General features: G+C 25.7%; 1 protein-coding gene across 4 annotated transcripts; it reads left to right on the forward strand.

Annotated features, from left to right (window-relative positions):
- Nucleotides 1–1,469: 1,469 nt before the first annotated feature.
- Nucleotides 1,470–21,858, forward strand: LOC145843968 (NADPH oxidase 2-like). Of its 4 annotated transcripts, none has more exons than XM_082951263.1 (13): nt 1,470–1,558; nt 2,205–2,414; nt 3,674–3,758; nt 3,958–4,076; nt 7,669–7,868; nt 8,344–8,455; nt 9,187–9,279; nt 11,803–11,937; nt 12,746–12,829; nt 16,388–16,524; nt 17,127–17,319; nt 19,862–20,035; nt 21,399–21,858. In XM_082951263.1, the coding sequence occupies exons 1-13, from the start codon at nt 1,502–1,504 to the stop codon at nt 21,468–21,470; spliced, it is 1,671 nt and encodes a 556-aa protein (XP_082807389.1). In that variant the 5' UTR covers nt 1,470–1,501; the 3' UTR covers nt 21,471–21,858. The 4 variants fall into 4 exon arrangements, with proteins under 4 accessions (XP_082807389.1, XP_082807390.1, XP_082807391.1 ...); XM_082951264.1 differs by having other exon boundaries at nt 16,397–16,524; XM_082951265.1 differs by lacking the exon at nt 12,746–12,829.
- Nucleotides 21,859–22,151: the final 293 nt, after the last annotated feature.

The raw sequence follows: 22,151 nt of genomic DNA on the forward strand, positions 1-22,151 counted from the left end.
ATTCACTTTGTTTATTACAAAACTAGTTTGTTGTTATTTCAAAATGTTCTAAGTAGTCAAAAACAAAGCCTAAAAATAGTTTGCTTTCTTATTTGAGCAACGCTCCACATAGAAAATTAAAAAAAGTTATTAAAATCTTACCTTAAAAGTTACTATTGAAAAAATAAGCTTTTGTTTACAAACATTTTGTTCTAATTGTAATATTTTTATCGTAGTAAATTAGTTTTCAACGATTCTAAATTAAGGTTTTATTTTAACTACTTGTAAATTTTTATCACTCTTTAACAAAAATACCAGCCATTGCTATAAGATATCTATTGACTATAGCTTAAGTGCTTACACTATTTAATTCTTATTTTTTTAGATTTTTATGGTTTTTGATTACAGCATTAATTTTAGATTTTCTTGAGCTAAATTTTCAAGATCATTTTATACGTGCAATATAGACTTCATTATCAAACTTTTTAAACTATATTTTTATACAATTTATTAAAGTTCTTTAGTTATGTGATACATTGTTAGTAAAAATTTAGCGCTAAAAAAATGTCAATGCATAATTCCATTTTTAAATGTTTTAATCAGTATTTGTTACGGCCATCATCAACAAAGTTGAGATGCTACGCGCCATCAATAATGAACTTACCACACGACCGTCAACAACAGTATCCAAGACAACCTATGACCGGTTTCGTTCTAATTAGGACTCATCAGGTAGGCATAGTCACGAGAAGATGCTGTTAATGTATAAACCAACCGGGGTTAAGTCAATATGCACTGAAGCGACCGTTTGTGGCTAAAGTCCTAAAAATCGATGCTACGATATCTCAACTTTGCTGATGATGGCCATAATAAATACCGTTTAAAATAGATCAAACGAAAGTAGACTAAAATCTCACAATATGCTCACAATGTCTGGGACGTTGGGCTGTGAACAATTTGGCTGCGTCAATTTTTCGGATTTTACCCATAAACGGTAGCTTCAGTGCATATGCAGTTAAGACCGCTTGGTTTTGGTCTTACCAGCGTTGTCTCCGACTATGCCTACCTGATGAGTCCTAATCAGGACAAAACCGGTCGTAGGTTGTCTCGGATACTGTTGATGATGTTCGTGTGGTGAAGTTCAGTATTTATCATTTTGAATTTTGTCATTTAAAAATATTATAGTAAGGTGTGTCTTAGAAACAAAGGACTATTTTAAATTTGAAAAAAAAAGATATGTTTAATAGTAATAAAGTTTGTAATTAATTATGTTTAACAAAAAAAAATCCATCTAACCTGCTAAACAGTAATAAAACTTATTTTAAGATGTATTCTTATTTGAATTGTTTTCTTTTGTTTAGTAAAATACTATTTTTTTTACTGTTTTAACGAATATTGAACTAGAACAAAGATGTGTTTATTTTTAATGTTTCCACTTTATAGATATATTTTTATAAACAACTATTCCTAATAAAAATAAAAAATAAAACAGGAATCAAGTTTTTTTTTAAAGTAAAACAAAATGTTTGGAAGTATTGCTGGACTGTTAACAAATGATCTACCCAAGTACATAGTTTTAGTAAGTTTTTTTTAATACTAATTTATTATTCAAATTTTAAAGCATTACGCCGTTTCCCTGCAGAGAATTTCATCAGACGAAAAAAAAAAGCTGAAATACAAAAATACAGAGCGAATTATAAATCAAAATACAGATAAAAATAAAAATAAATTTAAAGTATGACTTACCATTAACATGTTGTTTATATAAATTAAAATAAAATATAGGTAAGTTTAATTTTAGTACACTGTTAATTATACATTATCTAAATCCATTACAATAAAGAAAAATAAATTTGGCCTTTTGAATTTTTTTTTTCATTTGTTAAGTATTACACTTAAAAAGAGGTAATTAATTTTCAATTAAAAGTTTATTAAAACATTTTAACTGATGAATTATTATTAAATTAAATTTCAAAAACTGTTACTAAAACGCACATATTTTTTAGAATAATTTTTTACTAAAAAACTAAACTTAATAATAATGTACAGCCATGATAACAAAACAACATATAATTAAAATAAAAAAAACTTATACTTTTCTGTATATGTTCATCTAATAAATCTAACCATTTTATTTTTCTTTTGAATGAAGTTTTTTACATACATCATATTCCCGTAGTCAACAAGTTGCTTAAAAAAAAAAACTAAGTTTAGAATTTTTACAGATGCTTTATTTGGGTCTAAATGTATATCTTTTTGTATCTTGGTATATAACGTATGAAACTCATCCAAAATACTTTTACATTCGTGAATTTGTCATTGGAAAAGGATTAGCTTGGGCAAGAGCTCCTGCTGCATTGCTAAACCTTAACTGTATGCTTATTTTACTACCTGTCTGTAGAAATCTTCTATCATATTTTCGAAAAGCTTGTAATGTTAGTTCTTCTGTTTTGATTTTTATACACTCAAGAAATCTTAATTACTAGAAGTTATATACAAATTAACTTGTATATCCGAAAAAAAATATTGATAATTTTCTTTGTTTCAATGTATTTGTAAAATTTTCTTAAAATTCTATTTGTTCAGTTTTCACGATACAAGTAAACTTGTGGTTTTTAATTTTAAGGAATTTACCAAATTAGTTTTAACCTATTTTTGTAAATGATTTGAAAACTTAAAGGATGTTGTTTAGATATTAAATTTTTTAAATTAATAAATTCATTCATATCCTACAATTAAAAATAATATATTAATAAATAATTTTTATTCGGAAGATTAAGAGTAATCAAGTAGTTATATGATTCAAGCAGGGTTGCTACACTCAAAGGCTACTCAGGATAACTTAGGCTAGTTTGCAATCTAAAATAATTTCTGACTGACTCCGGATAATTTTAAGAATTTTCCTAAATTTTAGACTATTCTCTATGACTCTAACTCTTCTTTTTTCCTAAAAATTGTTTTTTCACGAGTCCTTTTGTAAATATTTTGATGCTTTTAGATACTTGAGCTTGATTAACAGTAGTTTTTTAATATCTTGGTTCATACTGCTTTTCAAATATATCATAAATTCAGGCTGACTAAGGCTAGTTTTTAGGCAATTACACTGACTTTTTTGCTTCAAAGACTGGCAACTCGTTTGAATAAAAAACATCAGTTTGTATGATTTAAACTTAGAATTCAAGAAGCTTATAGTTGAGTACAATAACAGTATAAAAATATTTTCTTATTTAAAAAACTAAGTTTATTTTAAAGTTTTCTTCATAAACTTATTTGCAAGCTTTGTAACATAGTTAATATCTCTTAGCAGTTCTACGGCCAAATATGGACTTATTTTTTGTTCATAGTTGTTATAAACAATTTTTTTTTAACTTAGCAGTTACTAGCTTAAATATTTTTGAAACCAACTTGTCAAAACTCGATGCATGATGATTTAAGTTTAAAAAATCATAGAATTTTTAGCACTGTATTTACAACAAAGTTATTTGTGCTAACTATATTTAGTAACTTCCAATAAAGAAAATTTTAAGTATATTTATCTTGAAGTTGTAACAATTTGTTGAAATACAGTTTTTTTTAGTAATATAAAAAGTTTTTGTTTGTCTTAAATAACTAGTTAATAAAAAACTTAAGTTTGTATAAAAATCTAAGTTTAAAGCTTCTTTGATTGATGTTATATTTTGTTATACATTTATAGTGTATGCCGAGAAGAATTCGAAGAATATTAGACAAAAATATTAAATTTCACCGGATATGTGCTTACATGATTGTTCTTAATACTTGTAAGTTTTATTTATAATTATATACTAAACATGAATTTTCTTATTTTTGGTAATGATGTTTATATATATATATATTTAAGATTAAAAAAAAACGCGTTGTTTTAATTAACTTATTTATTAAAGTTTTAAAATTGAACAGTTTGAACATTTTTAGTTTTTACTATTACTGTTATACAAGAAAGCACTAAAACTTTTTCAGTGATTCATTATTTTGCGCATACATTCAATGTGGAATTGTACGCTGCTTTTCGAGATACTGGTAACAGCTCTAACATAATCAATTTGCTGAATCAACAAGATTTAAATCCATTGTACAGAGTAGGTCTTTTTGCGTTTATGTCCTAGTTATCTGCAGAAAAGTTACAATTAGGGACCGTAAAAGTTTGCAAAGAAGTTAGATAATGTAGCTTTAGTTGAAAAATACTATTTGTATTTATTTGCTTTATTGTGTTTTGGAGTAATCAATTATTTTTTTTAAGTTAAAATTTTGTTTAAAAAAAAAGTAAAAGTAACTTTAAACATAGTTGTATACAGCTTTTTGAAGGTAAACATATGAAGCGTTTTTTTTATTAAGTTATAACGACTAATATATTTTGTTTTTTGAAACTAAAATCTGGCCAGTTTTGGATAATTTAAACTTTATAAAGTAGTTAGTGCTTAACTACACTCTAATTATATTTATGTTGTTACCTATTAACGTGTTTCAACTAATATTTATGTAAATAGTTTTTAGCTTTTTTGTTTTCGATTCTATTAACTTTTTTATAAAACAGTGGTTGGCAAACTACAGCCCACCAAGTAGAATTCTGTGGTCCACACAGTATTTTTTTGTTAAAAAACTTTTAAAAATATTCGAAATTAAGATTTTTTACTTTTCTATGTGCTTTTAATTTGATGTAAAGCAAATAGTTCTGCTTAAATAATATTTATTGTATTGAAGTTTTGCTTTTGATAATTTTTTTTGTATGCATTTTAGGGTATCCTGCAATGTTTTTTTCTATTAAGTTACTTAAGTATAAAAGACTGCTGCCCAGTAGTATAAACATTGAACAAGTATACAAAGTTAAATTGATTGATTAAGAATAAAACATTTCTATTAAAATTTAATGTGCAAAAACTATATTTGTTTTATTTTAATGTCGGAAGAAATTTTGTTGTATTTAAGTACCACTTGCAACTTAACATAAATATATTTTTAATTTTCAAGAGTCTTTTAAAACTGAAAGCTTTTCGAGTCTTATATCTGATTCTTTTTCAAAAGTCAAATGAAGTATTAAACAGTTTTTAAAATTGATATAATTAAAAAAATTATTATGACGTAATTGTATAAGAATCATGTACAAAGTTATTAAAAAAAAACATGCTAGTAAAACAAAAATTTTACGATAATTGAGTTAATATAATGTTAATGTATAAAGAAGTTAACTGTGTGAATATATTAAGAAGATAGCCCTTCTAACAACATACTAACTCAATTATTGTTATTAATTTTTGTTTTACTAGCATGTTGTTTTATATTATTTTGTACAACTACAATATTATTAGTTGAATTTTTTTAATAAAAATGTTCAAAACTGTTTAAAAATTCATTTAACTTTTGAAAAAGAATTTTGAAAGATAAGATTCGAAAATCTTAAGTTTAAAAAGTTATTTTGAAAATAAAAAATATATTGATGTTTATATGCAAGTGGTACTTAATTATATTTGTTTTATTGTGTCATAAAAATATAAAATGACTTTAAATCAATCAACATTCTTTCATTGATCTAACTTTTAAAAAATTCACATGAGATGCAACTTAAAATTTTACCTTTGAATTTTTATTAAAAGCTCTTTTCACAACATAAGTTTTTACAATGTAGGTCAATTAACATTTTAAAAGTAATTAAGACGGGGGATTTTTAATGCTTGATGGTTTGCATAAAGTTTATGCCTTTTATTAAGTGACTTTATATTATATACTTATAGTTATTATTTTATAAATTGTAGATGCTGAGCTTTATCCACTGACTAATTACTATTTTAAGAAATTTATGAAAACCATAAGCTAGTAAACTTTCGATCAAAAAAATATTTTAAGTATCTTTTAAGGCAGTGCTTCTGAACCTTTTTCTAGTGGCGGAACCCTTTTCAAAAGTTCAACTTTTCCGCGGAACCCCTAGTTTAATTTTACATAAAATGTTTAATATAATATTTCCTGCAAAAAACAAAAGAATTTCAATAAAAAAATTTTTTTTAGCAAAACTATATCATTGTTAGAAATCATACCAATTGTAATAGTATTAAGTCGAGTCAAACTCAAAGTGCGCCAGAGGCAATAGGTATTTTATGATTCTGTAATAAATAAACGAAAACAAACATGATCAATCGCAATGTCATAAAAATCTTTCCTTGCATAATAAAAATAAAATGAGAGCTACAAACAATAAGGAGATGAACATGAACCTAATCGAATTCACAGATTACTGTAATAAACGGGTAAAATACCTAACGAAAAATAAAAAAAAACATTTAGTACGAAACTTGAACTTGTCTCTTAGCAACATGCATGTCAATGCGCGGTTTGATTTTGGATAGACTGAGACGGAGACAGGCAGATAAGGTTGGAGTCAGCATACAGTTCCTTTGCTTCGTTTTAATGTTTGTTACATGCGAAAAGCCGGACTCGCAAAGATAAGTGGTGGTGAATAGTAAAAGAAACTTTACTGCACGCTTTGCTAAGACGGGATACTCTGAAATTGCACATATCCAAAAATCTAAAATCTCCTTACCTTTGAAAATCAATTTTAAATTACTATCTTCAGATAGTTGCAGCAATTCGTTTTCTGTATCTGTAGGAAGATTCACTTCTTCTAAAGCAATATCACACATAAAAGGATTCAAAATCCATAAACTTCCAATGCGAACATCTTCAGGAAAATAATGTTGAAACTTTATAGACAAAAGATCAAGGTGGTTGTATAATTCGTCAGAGAATTTGAATTCTATGCATTTTTCATGGGCCTCATAAAACCGGTGAAACATCGCAAAATTATCATTGCTAACCTTTTTCTTCCAAAATGTAATTCTATTTTTAAACGCCTCAATCTTGTCTGTCATGACAAAAATGGAATTTTGCTTCCCTTGCATGCTTAAGTTCAAAGCGTTTAATTCTTCAAAAATATCAGTGAGATAAGCTAGCCTGGCCTAAAAAACATCATCTTCAAAGAACTTCACTAATTCTGAGCCTTTATCTTTAAGAAAGGTGAACACCTGCTTCTTTAATTCATCGAGACGAACTAGTGTCCGTCCCTTCGACAGCCAGCGAACTTCATTTAGAGAAGTCGCAGATGGTCAGCATCTAAACTTTTACATAGGTCTTTAAAACATCTGGCCTTTGTGTCTATATTCTTTATAAAATTAACAGTTTTAATCGACGCTGAGAGAACTTCTTGTAAACAAGAAGGAAGATGTTTTGTTGCCAAATTTTATCCATTAATTACCCATTAAATACCCATTGAATACCCATTAAAAGTCCTACCCCTAAATACACACTAAGCAGATCAATGGATGCTATAATTATATATGTTTTCCATTTTATGTGTTCCATTTTTTTTGAAGTTTTATGATTTATATTTTTTTTCTTTCAAATTTCTTTTTTAAATTTCGAAAGGCTTTGCGGAACCCCTGAGAGGCGTCGCGGAACCCCATTTCAGAAGCACTGTTTTAAGGTATTCAAACAAACTTGTTTTTATAATCAGTCTTGTTTACAAATCTAATTTAAAACAAAATTAAAAAAAATTATAGTTTATACTCTATCAATACTCTATCATATCTTATTATACTCTAAATCACTATCAAACTACAAGTGTAGTTCTAAAAATAAGTGGAAACGTTTAGTTTTTAATGGGAAAAAACAACTAACATACAGAAATCGATAGGAAGAGCGTGGACTGTTGGGTCAGTGTTTCAGCTGACAGGAGGTTGGACTGGAGTGTGCATAACTGTTGCACTCCTGCTGATGGTAACCTCATCTGTTGAGTTTGTGCGCAGAAGCTATTTCGAAGTTTTCTGGTTCACTCATCACCTTTTCGTCGTCTTTTTTGGTTTTCTAGTCTTTCATGGATTTTCGTGAGTCTTACGTTAAATATCTTTTGATTTCTACACGGTTGTTGCACAGTCAGAATACTCAGGACACTCCAGATAAGTCAGGAAATTATGAATTTGTTTTTTAAACTTAGGTTGACTCAGGATAGTTTTTTTGTATAAAAAATCAGGATAGTTTTAAGATTTAAAAGAAATCTCATGACAAATTTAGTTGATCCTATTTCAGTATATTATCATTTTATATAACCAATTTTGTTAACGAACTTATTTTTTATTGATTTTAAAGTGCTCACTTTATTTTAAATCGTTTTAGCCTTGCGGCTAGCTAGTTCACTAAAGATTAAAAACCCAGGATAACTCAGAATAATTTTTTAACTCAAAGAGTGGCAACATTGTTTTTATTAGTTTTTACTTGTTTTTCACTGTGATAGATTTTGAAAGTCTTTTAAGTTTTATTACTAACATTTAAACTAACAACTTATTCATAATTTTCCAAAAGAGGTCAAGTGAAAGTTCAAGACAATTTAGATAAGCATGATCCTGAAAAATGCCACAACAGAAAATGGGTGGGTGAATGTGGTACATACCCTACTTTTTCAGCTTCACCAGGGGTAATTTAAAAAAGCTTTTATTTTGTTTGGTTTTTGCGAATTGTTCATAGTTTTGCCCTAATCATATATTGTTGTAAATTATTCTACGATACCAAGCATAGCAATTAAGTATTTACTTAGTAGTAATTTAAGTAAACTTTATTAGCATATTCGATAACTTATCATTTTTACAAATTAAATTTTTATACTTTTATATTTATATTGTCTATAATGATTTTCATTAAATCTAAAAAACAAAAATATGCATTTTTATTAACATAAAATCAAAAAAGTTTGTTGTGATATATTTTCAGTGTCTCCAGTTTTCTTTAACGAATTATACATGATCTATAAAAAAGTAAAAAAAAATCAGTTAAGTATAAAATAACCAACTAGGCAGCATGTTGTTTCGTTTAAACTTATTAAAAAGGTTTCATACTCAATAAAAAAGCAGAGTAAAATTTATAGGTAAAATCAAACACTGGTTTTACATACGTTTCTGATTTGGTGCTCTAAGTTTTATATTAAATTTAAATTGTAAGTAATTTTTACTGTTTGAGTAAACAACCGGTAAAATCCTTAAAAAAATATTCATTCAAAAAAAATAATTAGTAAAATAAAAATAATTGTGTGTTACACTAAGATTAATAAAATATTTATTTTTATAAATCCTATTATAGTTCAGTTTAATCTTAATTACTTGAAAACTTTTTGTAGTAAAAGAATAATTGTTTATATATTATAACTTTCAGACTTGGAAATGGGTCGTTGCTCCTTTATGTTTATATTTTTTCGAAAGATGTGTCAGAATTGCTAGGAATACTCAAAATGTTGAAATTTTAAAGGTTTTTTATGAACATTTTTAGTTTTAATATTTTAGAAACAGTTTGAATATAAGTTAATTAAAAACATGGTTTTACTTAAAAATAGTTAACCAACAAGCCAGGAAAACCAGGAATTCGACAAACTAGACAAAAATACTTGAATTTAAGAAATTTAGAATAAAACCTCGAAAAATCTGAAGTTTTGAAAAAAAAGATATCTGGAGTTTATAACAATACTTATATGTAAGATAATGAAATTTTGATTAGATACAAAAAGTATATTATATACAATAATTTTTTTTGTATCCAATCGAGTTTTATTTATTGTAAAACACATTTAATTACAGTTTCTATTTGATAGTTTTATACTATTTTAGACTTTTTTTTACCTTCTAATTTAATACAAAAAATTGACTAAAAACTTGTACTTTCAAAAAACATTGAGTTTTTGACAACCCTGTATATATTCTAAACTTTAACAAATTGAAATATTTTTTCATTGTTTTCAATATTGTTTATCCTATCCAGGTTTTTTATACATAAAAAAACTAAATTTTGAAGCTTTTGTTTCGACTTTAAAGAAATAGAGTATAATGCTATTTTTTTAGTTTAAAACTATATAGTATATTATATGTTTTGATTTTAAGAAAACAAATAAAGAGATCTCAACTAATTCAAATATATTGAATAAGATTTATTTAAGCGCTGACAAGGTCTTTGACCGAAACTTAGTTTATAAAATAAATTCTTGAAAGAATAAATTCACTATATAGTATGTATATACTCTTTCAATTTTCTTAAAGTTGCAACTTTTAAAGTATTTACGTTTTATGCAAATTATGGTTACATTCAAGAAATGAAAACATGCTATACAGTACATGCAAATTTAATAAAAAACAGTTATTAGCATCTATATTATTTATTACCACTTAACTTTAATTACTAAACACTTTTTAGATAAAATTCATATAAATAAATACTTTTCAATTAAATTAAGTCAGTATATATATTATTTTTTACAAGTAAGACTATATATATATACTAGTAATGTGTACAAAAAAATTATTTACAAAAAAGTAAAAAAAAAGTTTATAAATTATAGTTTTTTTTATAACTTTTAAATAAAAAGTAAGACATACATTATTATTAGCGGAAAAAGAGATCTAAAAACAGCTTTTGTTAGAACCTTCCTCTGCAAAACTTTTGTGAGCATTTGATTGCATTAATTAAGTTCACATTGTTTAAGATTGATGAACCAGAATATGAATTATTTATTTTAGCTAGTTGAAACTTATTTTAAGAAGAGTTTATAACTTAACACCTTTTAAACAGTTAATTGCAAAATATTTATAATTTTATTAATGTTTTTAGTGCTAAATCACTGTTTTGTTTATTTAACTAAAAACTTTGCAAACTGCTACAACTCATTATCTAAAGTTAGAGAACATCTCAAACAAAATTCGGATATCATTTACAATAAACTTAAACACATGCTTTACAACAGTAGTTTTATTATAAATGCTTACTTACACACTCGACACTTTAAAGTCTCTTATATTCTTGGGTTTAGATTTTATAACTTTGTTGCACTTAAAAAGTATTGGTTTCTGGCAGTTTTTCTTACTTAAAAACAAGAAGTATTGTTGGTTTAACTTTTAAAATGTACTTCTGTTAAATACGCTAAAAGCGTTTTGTTATTTTTTAATCAATAATTGGATTATTTTACTTTAATTATATAAACCATTAAAGTTACAAAAACTTTAAAAAATTAAAATCAGTATAAACGAGGCAATATGTACATATAAAAAATTACCTTTAAAAGCACACCTATATGAAAGAAACTAGTTCTTTCTTAAACTAGTTTATATTTATAAAGCTTGCAGATATTTACAAATATCAAATTAGTTTGATATTTTCATACGGTTTTAAAGAAACTCAACACATTTTTCTCCAAAAACAGGTTTAAAAAACATTTATAGATGTTAAACTAAATAAGTACTAAATGTTTTGACTGACTTAGTTTGGTATTTTGAAAAACTAACATTTGATATGTATAAAAAAGTGTTTTTAACTTTATTTGTACCTCATTTGTAAAACTTCAAAGTTTTATTATGTATTATAATGTAATCAATATTTTTTCAACTTTATAGTAACTTAATTTATTACAATACAAATGTTCTACATTAGAATGAGTCCTTAAGGTCGTTTAAGGGATTAAATTTATTTGTTTATTAGCTTTAGTTTGTTTCAGATAGTCAAACTAAACCTATTTTTATAATAAATTTTAGGAAAATTTAATAATAATTTTTAAGGTGAACTAAAGTAGTAAACATTTTAAATGATAAAGTAGCATTACAGTAGTTTTTAAGTTTTTTTATACGATGAAAAAACGTTTATAACCTTAAATTGAGTTTTATAATAAAAATGGAAAACAACTTTTTGAAACCTGAAAGAAATTCAGAAAACCTAAAAAAAAAAAGAAAAATCCTATGGCATTCCTGTAACTTAAAAAAATCGCCAGCTGTTTATATTACAAACAAATAGGTGATCAAGCATCCATCTCGTGTCATTGAACTGCAAATGCGAAAAAAAGGCTTCTTCGCTGAAGTCGGTCAGTATGTTTTTATCAAGTGCCAGCAAATTTCCTTTCTAGAATGGCATCCATTTACTCTGACATCGGTAACTTTTTAAGTTATCTATTAATATTACTTTATAAAAAAGAGCTTATTTGTTGTTTCACTTAACCTACAAGTTTATTTATATTTTTGAAAACTACTAAGATAATTTTGTGGTTTTTATATTATTAATCCGTACTTAGACAACTAATATAAGATAAAATATATTCAGATTTAATCACTAAAAATTATAGGTTTAGTTACTGGTATACTGTTGTAACATTTATTAATTACTATTTTTATTTTGGTCTATTTATGCGAAAAAAAGGTTACACTCAGGTTTTTAGGTAGATTTGAATAACTTTTAAAGTTTTATTTTCACATCTTTTAAAAAAGTTGATTAATGTATACATAGTTATTTTAAAATTTTGCTTCTTAGGTTCAAATTTAGTTTAGTTTTATAAAGTTTATCAAAAGATAACAATAAAGCGCTATTTTTATTTTAAATAAGTGAAATTTCATTAACATAATGTTTAAACAAAACATACAAGTTTGTAATCTTTATTATGTTTCGATAAAGTGTCTAATACTTATATAATAATTCTACAACATAATGTTCGTGTAGATGTGTAGAAGATTCTAGCTTGTTAGCTTTTACATTTGTATGTTTTTACTTTTTAAACTATGTTTAGTAAAAAAAAAAAGTTGTACCTCTCCTTTTTCGGTTTCATAGATACACTTATTAAAGATTCAGTGATTAAAAAAAGCACATTTATTTTTTATGCTACAAGTTTATCTAGTATATATACATATCTAACAGCAAATACAAACTCATTTGATTAATATTAAAGTTTAAGTGTCCTATAACTCAGGCACCCGAAGAAGATTACTTCAGTGTGCACTGTAGGGTAGTTGGTGATTGGACAACTGCTTTGAGCAAACTTGTAACCTCTGACGTGAGTAGTGATGTACCGGACTCACTATCCGGGTCCGGGTCCGGCCGGATATTACCATTTTTGTCTGATATCCGGATCCGGCCGGACTCTAATTTGAAAAAAAAGTCCGGATCCGGTTCCGGCCGGATTCTGATTTGAAAAAAAAGTCCGGATCCGGTTCCGGCCGGATTCTAATTTGAATAAAAAGTCCGGGTCCGGGTCCGGCCGGATCCTAACAGAGATCCGGCCGGACCCGGATCTAGTTAGTAAAAAAGAGCATACTGAAAAGTTCTTTTTGTTAAAAACAAACCCTGTGTAAATTAATAAGATTTATTTTCGTCAGTTAAAATAAAACACCTACCGTGATTCTCTCATTTTGTACACGTGACTAATTTACATTTGTTTACATTTAAACTATGAAATAAACATTTCAGAAATGCAACTCTTTACATATGTTGTAAAATTGAAAACTTTGGAATGAATACTTGCATTATTTATTGTTTAAAGTTGAGCTCAGAGAATATTTAGTGTTGATACGGTTGAATGTACGAGCCAATGAGAATCATATGACGAAATGTTTCAAACTAAATACTGATGCAACAAAACATCAGAACATGACAGGCAGTTTATATGTAAGCAGTTAGTTAGTTTGGTGAGCAGCTTAAAAGCAAGAAAGTATCTTGAACTTTTTTGTGAATGTTTATTGTAAGTAGTGTTTTGTTTTAAAAGTGAATATTTCAACTGGTGTTTGATTATTTAAATATTTAAGCCAGGTTTATAGTTTAATGGTTTATTATAAATATTACAGTTTCTTGTTTACTAAAAGTTTTATTTAATTTTTAGTTTATTGTTTTAAGTCTTTTGATATAGATTTAAATAGCTTCTAGTTTTTAAAGTGTTACCAAAGTAATTAATAATTTTGTATATGCTAGTATTTCTTGTTGTGTTTTATATAAAAGATTCATCACTCAAAACTGTCGTGTCTGATTATAGAAAGTAGTCTCAGTTAGAATTCAGTATTTGTTAGATATTCATTAAATAAGGTAGGATTTAAATATGATGGGTAGTACTAATAAGTTAAGTGTACTACAATCAGTCCACAACTTTACTACCAAATTGTCAACCATTGCTAGCTGTTCTACTGATTATTAGATTAAAGTAATTTTTCAGTTTTTAAAAACCTCATTCTGACTAAGGCTTGTTTATACTCACTCTAGCTAGTTTTATTGACTTAAACAGTGGCAACCCTGCTAGTTTGAAAATTTTTGGGAATTTTAGAAAATCTTGTACTGCCTCAGGCTAGTTTAGTTGTTTATAAAAACTCAGGCTAGTTTTCTTTTAAATTTTGAATGAGTTTGAGCTGATCCAGTTTTCAATATTTGGTAATTTTCTAGTGTATTTTGTTCAAGAACTTCATTTTAGATTTTTAATTGTAAATAACACCTAAGTTTGTAAACCTTGTGGCTAGCTGTTCTACTTAATATTAGATTAAAGTTCTTTTTTTTTAGTTTTTAAAAACCTCATTCTGACTCAGGCTAGTTTATACTAGTGATGTAGCGGACTCACTATCCGGGTCCGGGTCCGGCCGGGTATTGCCATTTTTGTCTGATATCCGGATCCGGCCGGATTCTGATTTGAAAAAAATGTCCGGATCCGGTTCCGGCCGGATTCTAATTTGAAAAAAAAATCCGGGTCCGGTTCCGGCCGGATTCTAATTTGAAAAAAAAGTCCGGGTCCGGTTCCGGCCGGATTCTAACTTGAAAAAAAAGTCCGGATCCGGGTCCGGCCGGACCCGAAATTGTGGGTCCGGTACATCACTAGACGTGAGTACTTCCTTGTGTGACGTTTACATGATTTGATTAAAAGTTTAATTAGTTTGCCTGTTTTTTTAAGTTTAAATTATAATCAATTTCTTTAAGTTTTAAATTAAATTGTATGCAGTAACTGTAAAGTGTGTATACTAAACTTTTTAATTTAAGCATGATGATTTAAATTTTATTGCTAATAACTAAAAAAGAAACTTTTAGATTTTTTTGTTTTGTTTTTGTTTATACGAATCTAGATACTTTCAAAAACTTGTTTTTTTATTAAGATTTTTTTTGTTTTTTAAGCCCATACATAAATTAAAAAAAAAACTTAACTATATTTCATTGAATGTTTCAACTTGAAAAAATGTTAGTTTACTCGTTTAACATTTAAAAGTAACTTCTTTTAAGTATTGAAAAACAACTTTATTAAACTGAATAAAAATTGTTTAAAATACATTTTCTATGATAAGTTTTTATATAACAATTGATTTAACTTCTCTGTTTTAATTTTAAATAAACTTAATTTTTGTGTTGTAGACTTAAATTTAAAATTTTATAGGTTCTTGTAAAACTTGAAATATTTTAGTTATTACCACATAATCAGTGTTTGTTTCATGTATTACTATTATTTTAATACGGTGATTTTAATTTTATTTTTCGGATCTTCAATTTCATACTGAATGGTTAATTTCAAAAATCTTCATGGAACACTGTTGGTGAGAAATTGATTATTTTTAGTTTAAATCTTTTTTATTTATATGATATTCTTAATCACTTAATATTAATATTTTAAAAGTTTAATGCAATATAAAAATAATTAAAATGTCACAAAACACAAGATATTTTAGTTATAAGAAAACTCGTAATGGCGTGTAGTATTTACAATAGTTTATTACGTATTTGCAATGGATTATACTTTTAGGCTAGGAGTCTAAAAGTTCTTAGCAGACCGTGTGACTTAGCAGACTCCTATAGGAGTGGGAAACACACGGTCTGCTAAGAAAAAATAACTGATCACGATTTTGAGTAAAAAAAGCCTTTAGCTTTTTGATTAAGAACTATGTTAATTATAATTGTGTCAACTAACTTATAACTTATTGTAATTTTTTTTAAGTAAGTCTTATTTAGTTTTTAAAGTATAATTTTTCAAAAACTACAAGGCCCGCAAAACCTTTTTTATTACAATTTTGAACAACTTGGCTTGCCAACTAGAAAAGTTACCCCCCTTTGTTCATACCCTAAAATTAAAATGCATAAAATAGTCGTTATTAAAAACAGTATATGAGTATACCATTAGTAAATTTATATTAAACTAGGAAAAAATAGCAAAATATATATTAATCATGTAAATTTCAAGATTAAAGGCTTATTTTAAAAATAAAATATCAATTTTTTAATCAGCGCCAAATATTCTATCAGCTTTTATAAAATAGTTATGTAAATAATTGTAGTTGTAAATATACAACTTAGATAATAAAGTATTTTAATCTTAAAAGATTTAAAAAAAACAAATTAAAAGTTTACCTTTTTACAACATGTCTATAAAATAATATTATATATTGTTAGGAATATAAAATAGTAACTAAAAGAGCTCATATTAAAAAAAAAGTCTATTGTTTAACCTGATATACAAGGGTGTTTTAAAATAAATAAGTTGTATGAAACTATTTTCAGTTATTTTTTAAAAAGCAGAATTTAAAGTTTTACAAACTATTCAACTTCTATTTAAAAAAATAAATAAATAGTAACACAAATTTTCAATTATTCACAGGATAATAAGATGCCTATAATAGCTGTAGATGGACCATTCGGAACAGCTAGTGAAGATGTTTTTGATTATGACGTAGCAATCTGTGTTGGTTCTGGTATTGGAGTTACTCCGTTTGCTTCCCTTCTCAAATCTGTTTGGTTTCTACATTGTTTTAAATATTTGAAAAACACAAAATTATTTTATAATCTTTAAAAAAAATTTTTTAATTCAAGCTGAAATTCTTTCATACTTTTTCGAAAAGTATTTTAGCCTTAATTTACAGAAAGCTTTCGTAAATTAGAAGTTCCTCTTAAAATTTCGAATATTATGCAGTCAAAAGATATAACTTTAATTTTATTATTACAATGCTACAAATGACAACTTTACACTGAGTTTTATTTTTGCACCAGGTGTTTTATAAATATAATTAAAATAGTTAGGGCTTTGTCCTAAGGCTAATGATTTAAAGCTCAGTAGTTAAGAATTTTTTTAGAAATTTATTGTTAGCAGTTAAAAGTTGAAGCTTGTAGTTTAATACTTAGTGTTTAAGATTTAACAATTATAAAATAAAAGTCCATGGTTCGATTAGAACTTAAGGTAAGTTTGTTAGGATCAAGGGTTAGGCTTATTCTTGTAAATAACTTTATTTAAAGCGCTAAAAAGTAGCATTCTTAAAAAAGTGGCGCTTCATGCAAATCTGACACCTACTTGCTGTTTGTCCCCATGTTAAATGAATTTATTCTTAAAAATAATTTCGCAGGTATAAAAACCAGGAAGGCTGTACACCTACTAAACTGAAAAAAGTCTACTTCTTTTGGATTTGTCCGGAAATAAATGCTTTTGAGTGGTTCGGTGATATGCTCAAGCATTTAGAAAGTCAATTGGAACAAATCGGAAGAAAAGATTTGATTGAGTACGACATATACTTGACCAGAGGTTGGAGTAGTAAGCAAGTGAGTTGTTTGGTATAGTATACTCGGTAAATTTTCTATAAAAAAAAATTATTTGTAACTTCCATAACAAATAATACTTTTGTTAAAATTTTAATTAAGGTAAACTGATGTCCCGCTAAATAAAATTTAATGGAAAATGTCAATTTGATCAGTTTCTTGACTTTACCAAACCATAATTATATTTTAGATAGGTTAAAGGATACTCAGTTACTAAAAGTTTCTTGTAAATTAGACACTTATTACTAGTCGGAAGCATTTACGTTATGTGGTAATCAATTATATTGAATTTGAAAAAATTTGTTAATGTATGCTGTAATGAGAATTTTCAGTTTTTACTTCAATTTTTCTGTAAAGTAACCATCTAAACAAAAATAAGATGTTTATCATAACTTAAAACAATAACTTCAATAAAATATATATATTTTTAAACTAAACTAGCTTTAAATAAAAAAAAAACTTTTGCTTGAAGAAACTCTTTGAGGAAACTCAACTAAACTGCATTAAAAACGACCAATTAATAAATGAATGATTTAAAAACATTTTAGTACTGCTGAAAAACTAAGTAGTCTAAGTAGTAAATAAAAAGTTTATTACCAATATTGTTTTGACTTTGGGTTACCTTTAAAGTACATTGCGTCTTCTGTAATGACTACTGACCAAACTATTATTATCGCTTAAATAGAGTTTGGTAAACCTTAATAACCTTACTAATGCTAAATTTAAACCTTAGATAACAGCCAAGCTAGTATCTTAAAAATACCCTCCAAGAAGAATTATAAGTTTTTTATTTAGACTCAGCAGTATAAATAATACTCTTAATGCATTATATTCATACTTTCTATCTGAATTTATTGATTTATAGTAAGAGATGATAATGTTTAAACTAGAATAGTTAAGTATATAAAAATTAGGCTTGTAGTCATCTTTTTTTTAATTTATACTGTAAGTTTTACCGAAATAAGACTAATATTTAGGCAAGCGAACCAATTAAACTCTCCCTAAGATACCTAAAATTTTAGAACATATAGATTGTAAAGTTGAGTGAAGGAAATCAATATTGTTTCTGTTATTAGCTCACTCTTTGGTCGGAAAAGACTTAAATTATTTTTCATTATATTAGACTTTTGGGCTTTTTATGTTAAAAGTGTATGCGTAATGTTTTTCATTAATTTTAATATTTTATAAAAATTTTAAGGTCTAAAATGTTTTTGAAGCACATAGAACAGTATTTAGAAAAATATTTTATAAATATTAAAGCGTTAGAACTGAATTCAGACTGAAATATCTGTAAGTTGTACCAAAAAGGAGCAAAGTAATATTTTCTCTTTTGGTTTAATTTTTTTAAAACTATTTCATTTTTTAAACAACAGTTTCTTTCCGTAATTTCAACGTATTTATTTTTATGTATAACATATTGTACATAATTTTTTTTTTTGAGACTTTTTTAAACTTATATATAGTTTTTGTATCTATTTATTAACATAAATGAAATCATAGCAGAAAACATCACTTCCTGATATCGATAATTAACTATAAATTATTCAAAAATTACTGAAACACTGTTTATGAATAAACGTTTTACTTAGTTGAAAGTTATTTTGATATAAGTTATTTTTTATAAAGACGCTTGGCATAAATTTTTTCTTATAGTATTAAAAACCTTTTATTGATAACTGTGGTAAAATTTTTTTTAATATAAAAATACAGTGTTGTAAGTTATTTATTCTTTCGAAAATTTTAAAGTGAATTTTAAAATATTTTTTTAATGCAAACTCATTTTTATTATAGAAAGCAAAGTTAATAACAATATGTTTTGCAAGGTTAAAAATAAAGCTATTTATAACTTATACTTTTAAATAATTAAATTAATCATCAAATTATAAACATAAAAATTAAGATAATTTAAAAGTGAAGTCTAATATAAAAAACTAAAAAAAATTCTATTATTTTCTGTTTTAAATATTTTTCTTAGTAAGTTACTTAAAAACAATTTTTTAAAAAATTATTATTTTTAATAAATCAATTTATAATACTATAGAACAGTCATACATATTTCAAGTATTTTATAAGTATTATGCTTAAAGTTGCTCTTACAAAACCACCTATAAATAGTTTAAATACAACTAGACTAATTAATAAAGGACCAAATGTGTTAAATAAATGGTTCAATAAAGTTTAATAAAAAGCTTAAATAACAATTTTTAAATAAACCATTCGTTTAACGTCTGCATTCTGCACATGTTATCACTATAAACCTTTTTTAAAAACTAAATTTTAAAAATTTATTTTTTAGAAACTTGTTTCACTTTGATGTAGTTTTGTATATTAATTCAATTATGAACTTATACAAAGAGTATCTATGTAAAGTATCTATAAAGAGAGCAAAGTTGTAACCTTAGACTCATTATTCTAACTTAAAGATCGGTTATATATGAAATTTTTTGCAACAACATGTACTACAAAAGCTAATGATAAGCTGCAGCGGAATTTGATATTTCAGTTTTTATTTTGTCAAGTGGTTGATCAGTTTGTTTTTTAAAAGGCAAAAGCGATATTTGTCAACGAGGGGGAGAAGCAAGACGCCATCACTGGTCTCGAGCAGAAAACTTACTACGGACGGCCGAACTGGGATCAAGTGTTCAAGAAAACGGCAGAAAAGCACGCAGACAAGGACATCGGAGTTTTCTTCTGCGGAGTCGCTGCCCTCTCACACATCGTTAGTGGCCAGTTTGAATTAAATAACTTATAAGTTATTTTTGATAAATATGTGTTTAAATTGTAAATCTTTAATAACACTGATATACTTTAAAAATAGTTTTGTTTCATTTTATTTAGAACAGTTATATAAAAAAAATTACTACCTGTGTTTTAATTTTATTTTTTCATTAAAAAAAGAAAATAAAAGTAGTTAAACCTAGTATAGTCTAACATTAATTAAACATTTTTTTTTAATGATTTAATATTTTAAATCATTGTAGAGCCTTTATGAAAAATTAAAAGTCTTAAAAACTACATAAACAAAATTCTGTTTAAGTGAAAAGAAGAAGTATTATGAAAAATGTATAGCTAAATTATACTATTTACTAGCTTAAAAAATTATTTAGTTTTTACATAGTTTGATATCAAAGTTGAAGTATGAATGTGTACTACTTACCTATACTGAATAGTAACTAACGTTTCTTTTAAAATATTGATTTTTATCCAAGTCAAAAAATCTACAAAACCTCTTCTATAAAAAACAATTAAATAAAATTGTGTAAAATAAATAAACCAAAAAATAAGATTGTGTTAAACAATACTTGAGCTAAATCAACATGTTTGTTAAACTTTTAAATGTTGGTAAAAACAGAGTAATAAATCTTTGTAAATATAATTTTACAATTTATTAAAAAACTAACTAAAAAAATTGACTTAATATTTTTTTCGTTGACTTAAAAAATAACATTAAAGTCAATTAATATAGATTAAAGTTTAAAAAAATCAAATAAATATTTTTTACGTAAATTTTATTTGTAAACATAGAGCTTAGTTTTTTAAGTGTTACACATTATAATGTTACATAAGTTTCTCATAAATACAGTTAAGTTGAATAAAAGTTTAAAAAATAAATTAAAAAGTTATAGAATAAAGAAAAAACTAAAAAATAATATGTTTACCATAATTATCACTTTATAGATATTATATTTTACACATCCTCTGCACAATTTAAACATAAAATGTAATTTAATCACTATGAAAGTCACATGAAGTTAGATCAAATTATTGTCAAAGTAATTATAAATAAAAAATAACCTAGTTACATACATTTTAAAAAGTCATAACAAGGTTAAAGCTATGAACATTTTCTAAAGGTTAAAAGTTAAAATAAAAAACAAATATTTTTTTTGCGACATGAATGCCTGTTAAGTATAATATATACATTGTTTAATATAATTTTGTATAGGTTTTAAATACATTCGTTTTATTTAATGTATAAATCACTGAAAATTATATTATTGCGTATGCCACTTATCTAGAAGAAAGCTGTTGTAAAGTACAAAATTTCGGTTACTTTATTTATAAAACTTTATAATCATCAGCTGCATAAGATGAGCAACAAACATTCGTCACTAGATGGTGCAAGATTCCATTATAACAAGGAAAATTTCTAAATACGTGAACGGTTCAACACTCTATCAAAAATAATCACACAGCCAACTTATGTTATCAAATTTGTTTGTTTTGTAAAGAATACTTAGCAGCATATGCCTTATCTAATATCAGATTATTTTTATAATGATTGCACAAGTAAGATTCCAAAACTTAGAATTATATATTTGAATCAATCATTAAAAAAAAATGCTCAACTAAAGTTTTTTTTATAATGAATTTACATTTTTTTGCACAGAAGTTTGTAAAATCAATTTAACTGTTATAGTTATTACACTTTTCTAAATGTGTCTATTTTAAGATATTTGTACACACTTTTTATTAATTATATCTTGGGTCTTTATTTTAATCAAGCATATAAGTTTTTCTTTAGTATTTTTGTATATAAAAAAAAAATGTTTTAAAATAAGTTTTTTCAAGTAAAGTATACTGTTGTCTTTAATCTAAATTTAGATTTTTTTATTTATAAGGTTTTGAATTATATTTTTGTCATAAATCAATAAAATAATAAATATTAAAGAATTGTAGCTAAGTATGGTTAGAAGTTAGTTAAATATTGGTGTGCAGATGGTTACAAGTTGTATATCTTGAAGCCAGAGCGCAACTTGTTGGTATTCTTTTACTGAGTGTGTCCTTAATCATAGCGTTATAGGGTTAAGATAACATTTCTATTTTTGTAAGAA

Source organism: Thalia democratica, chromosome 9, assembly GCF_965202585.1.
Source record: "Thalia democratica chromosome 9, ktThaDemo2.hap1.1, whole genome shotgun sequence".
Classification (NCBI taxonomy): Eukaryota; Metazoa; Chordata; class Thaliacea; order Salpida; family Salpidae; genus Thalia; species Thalia democratica.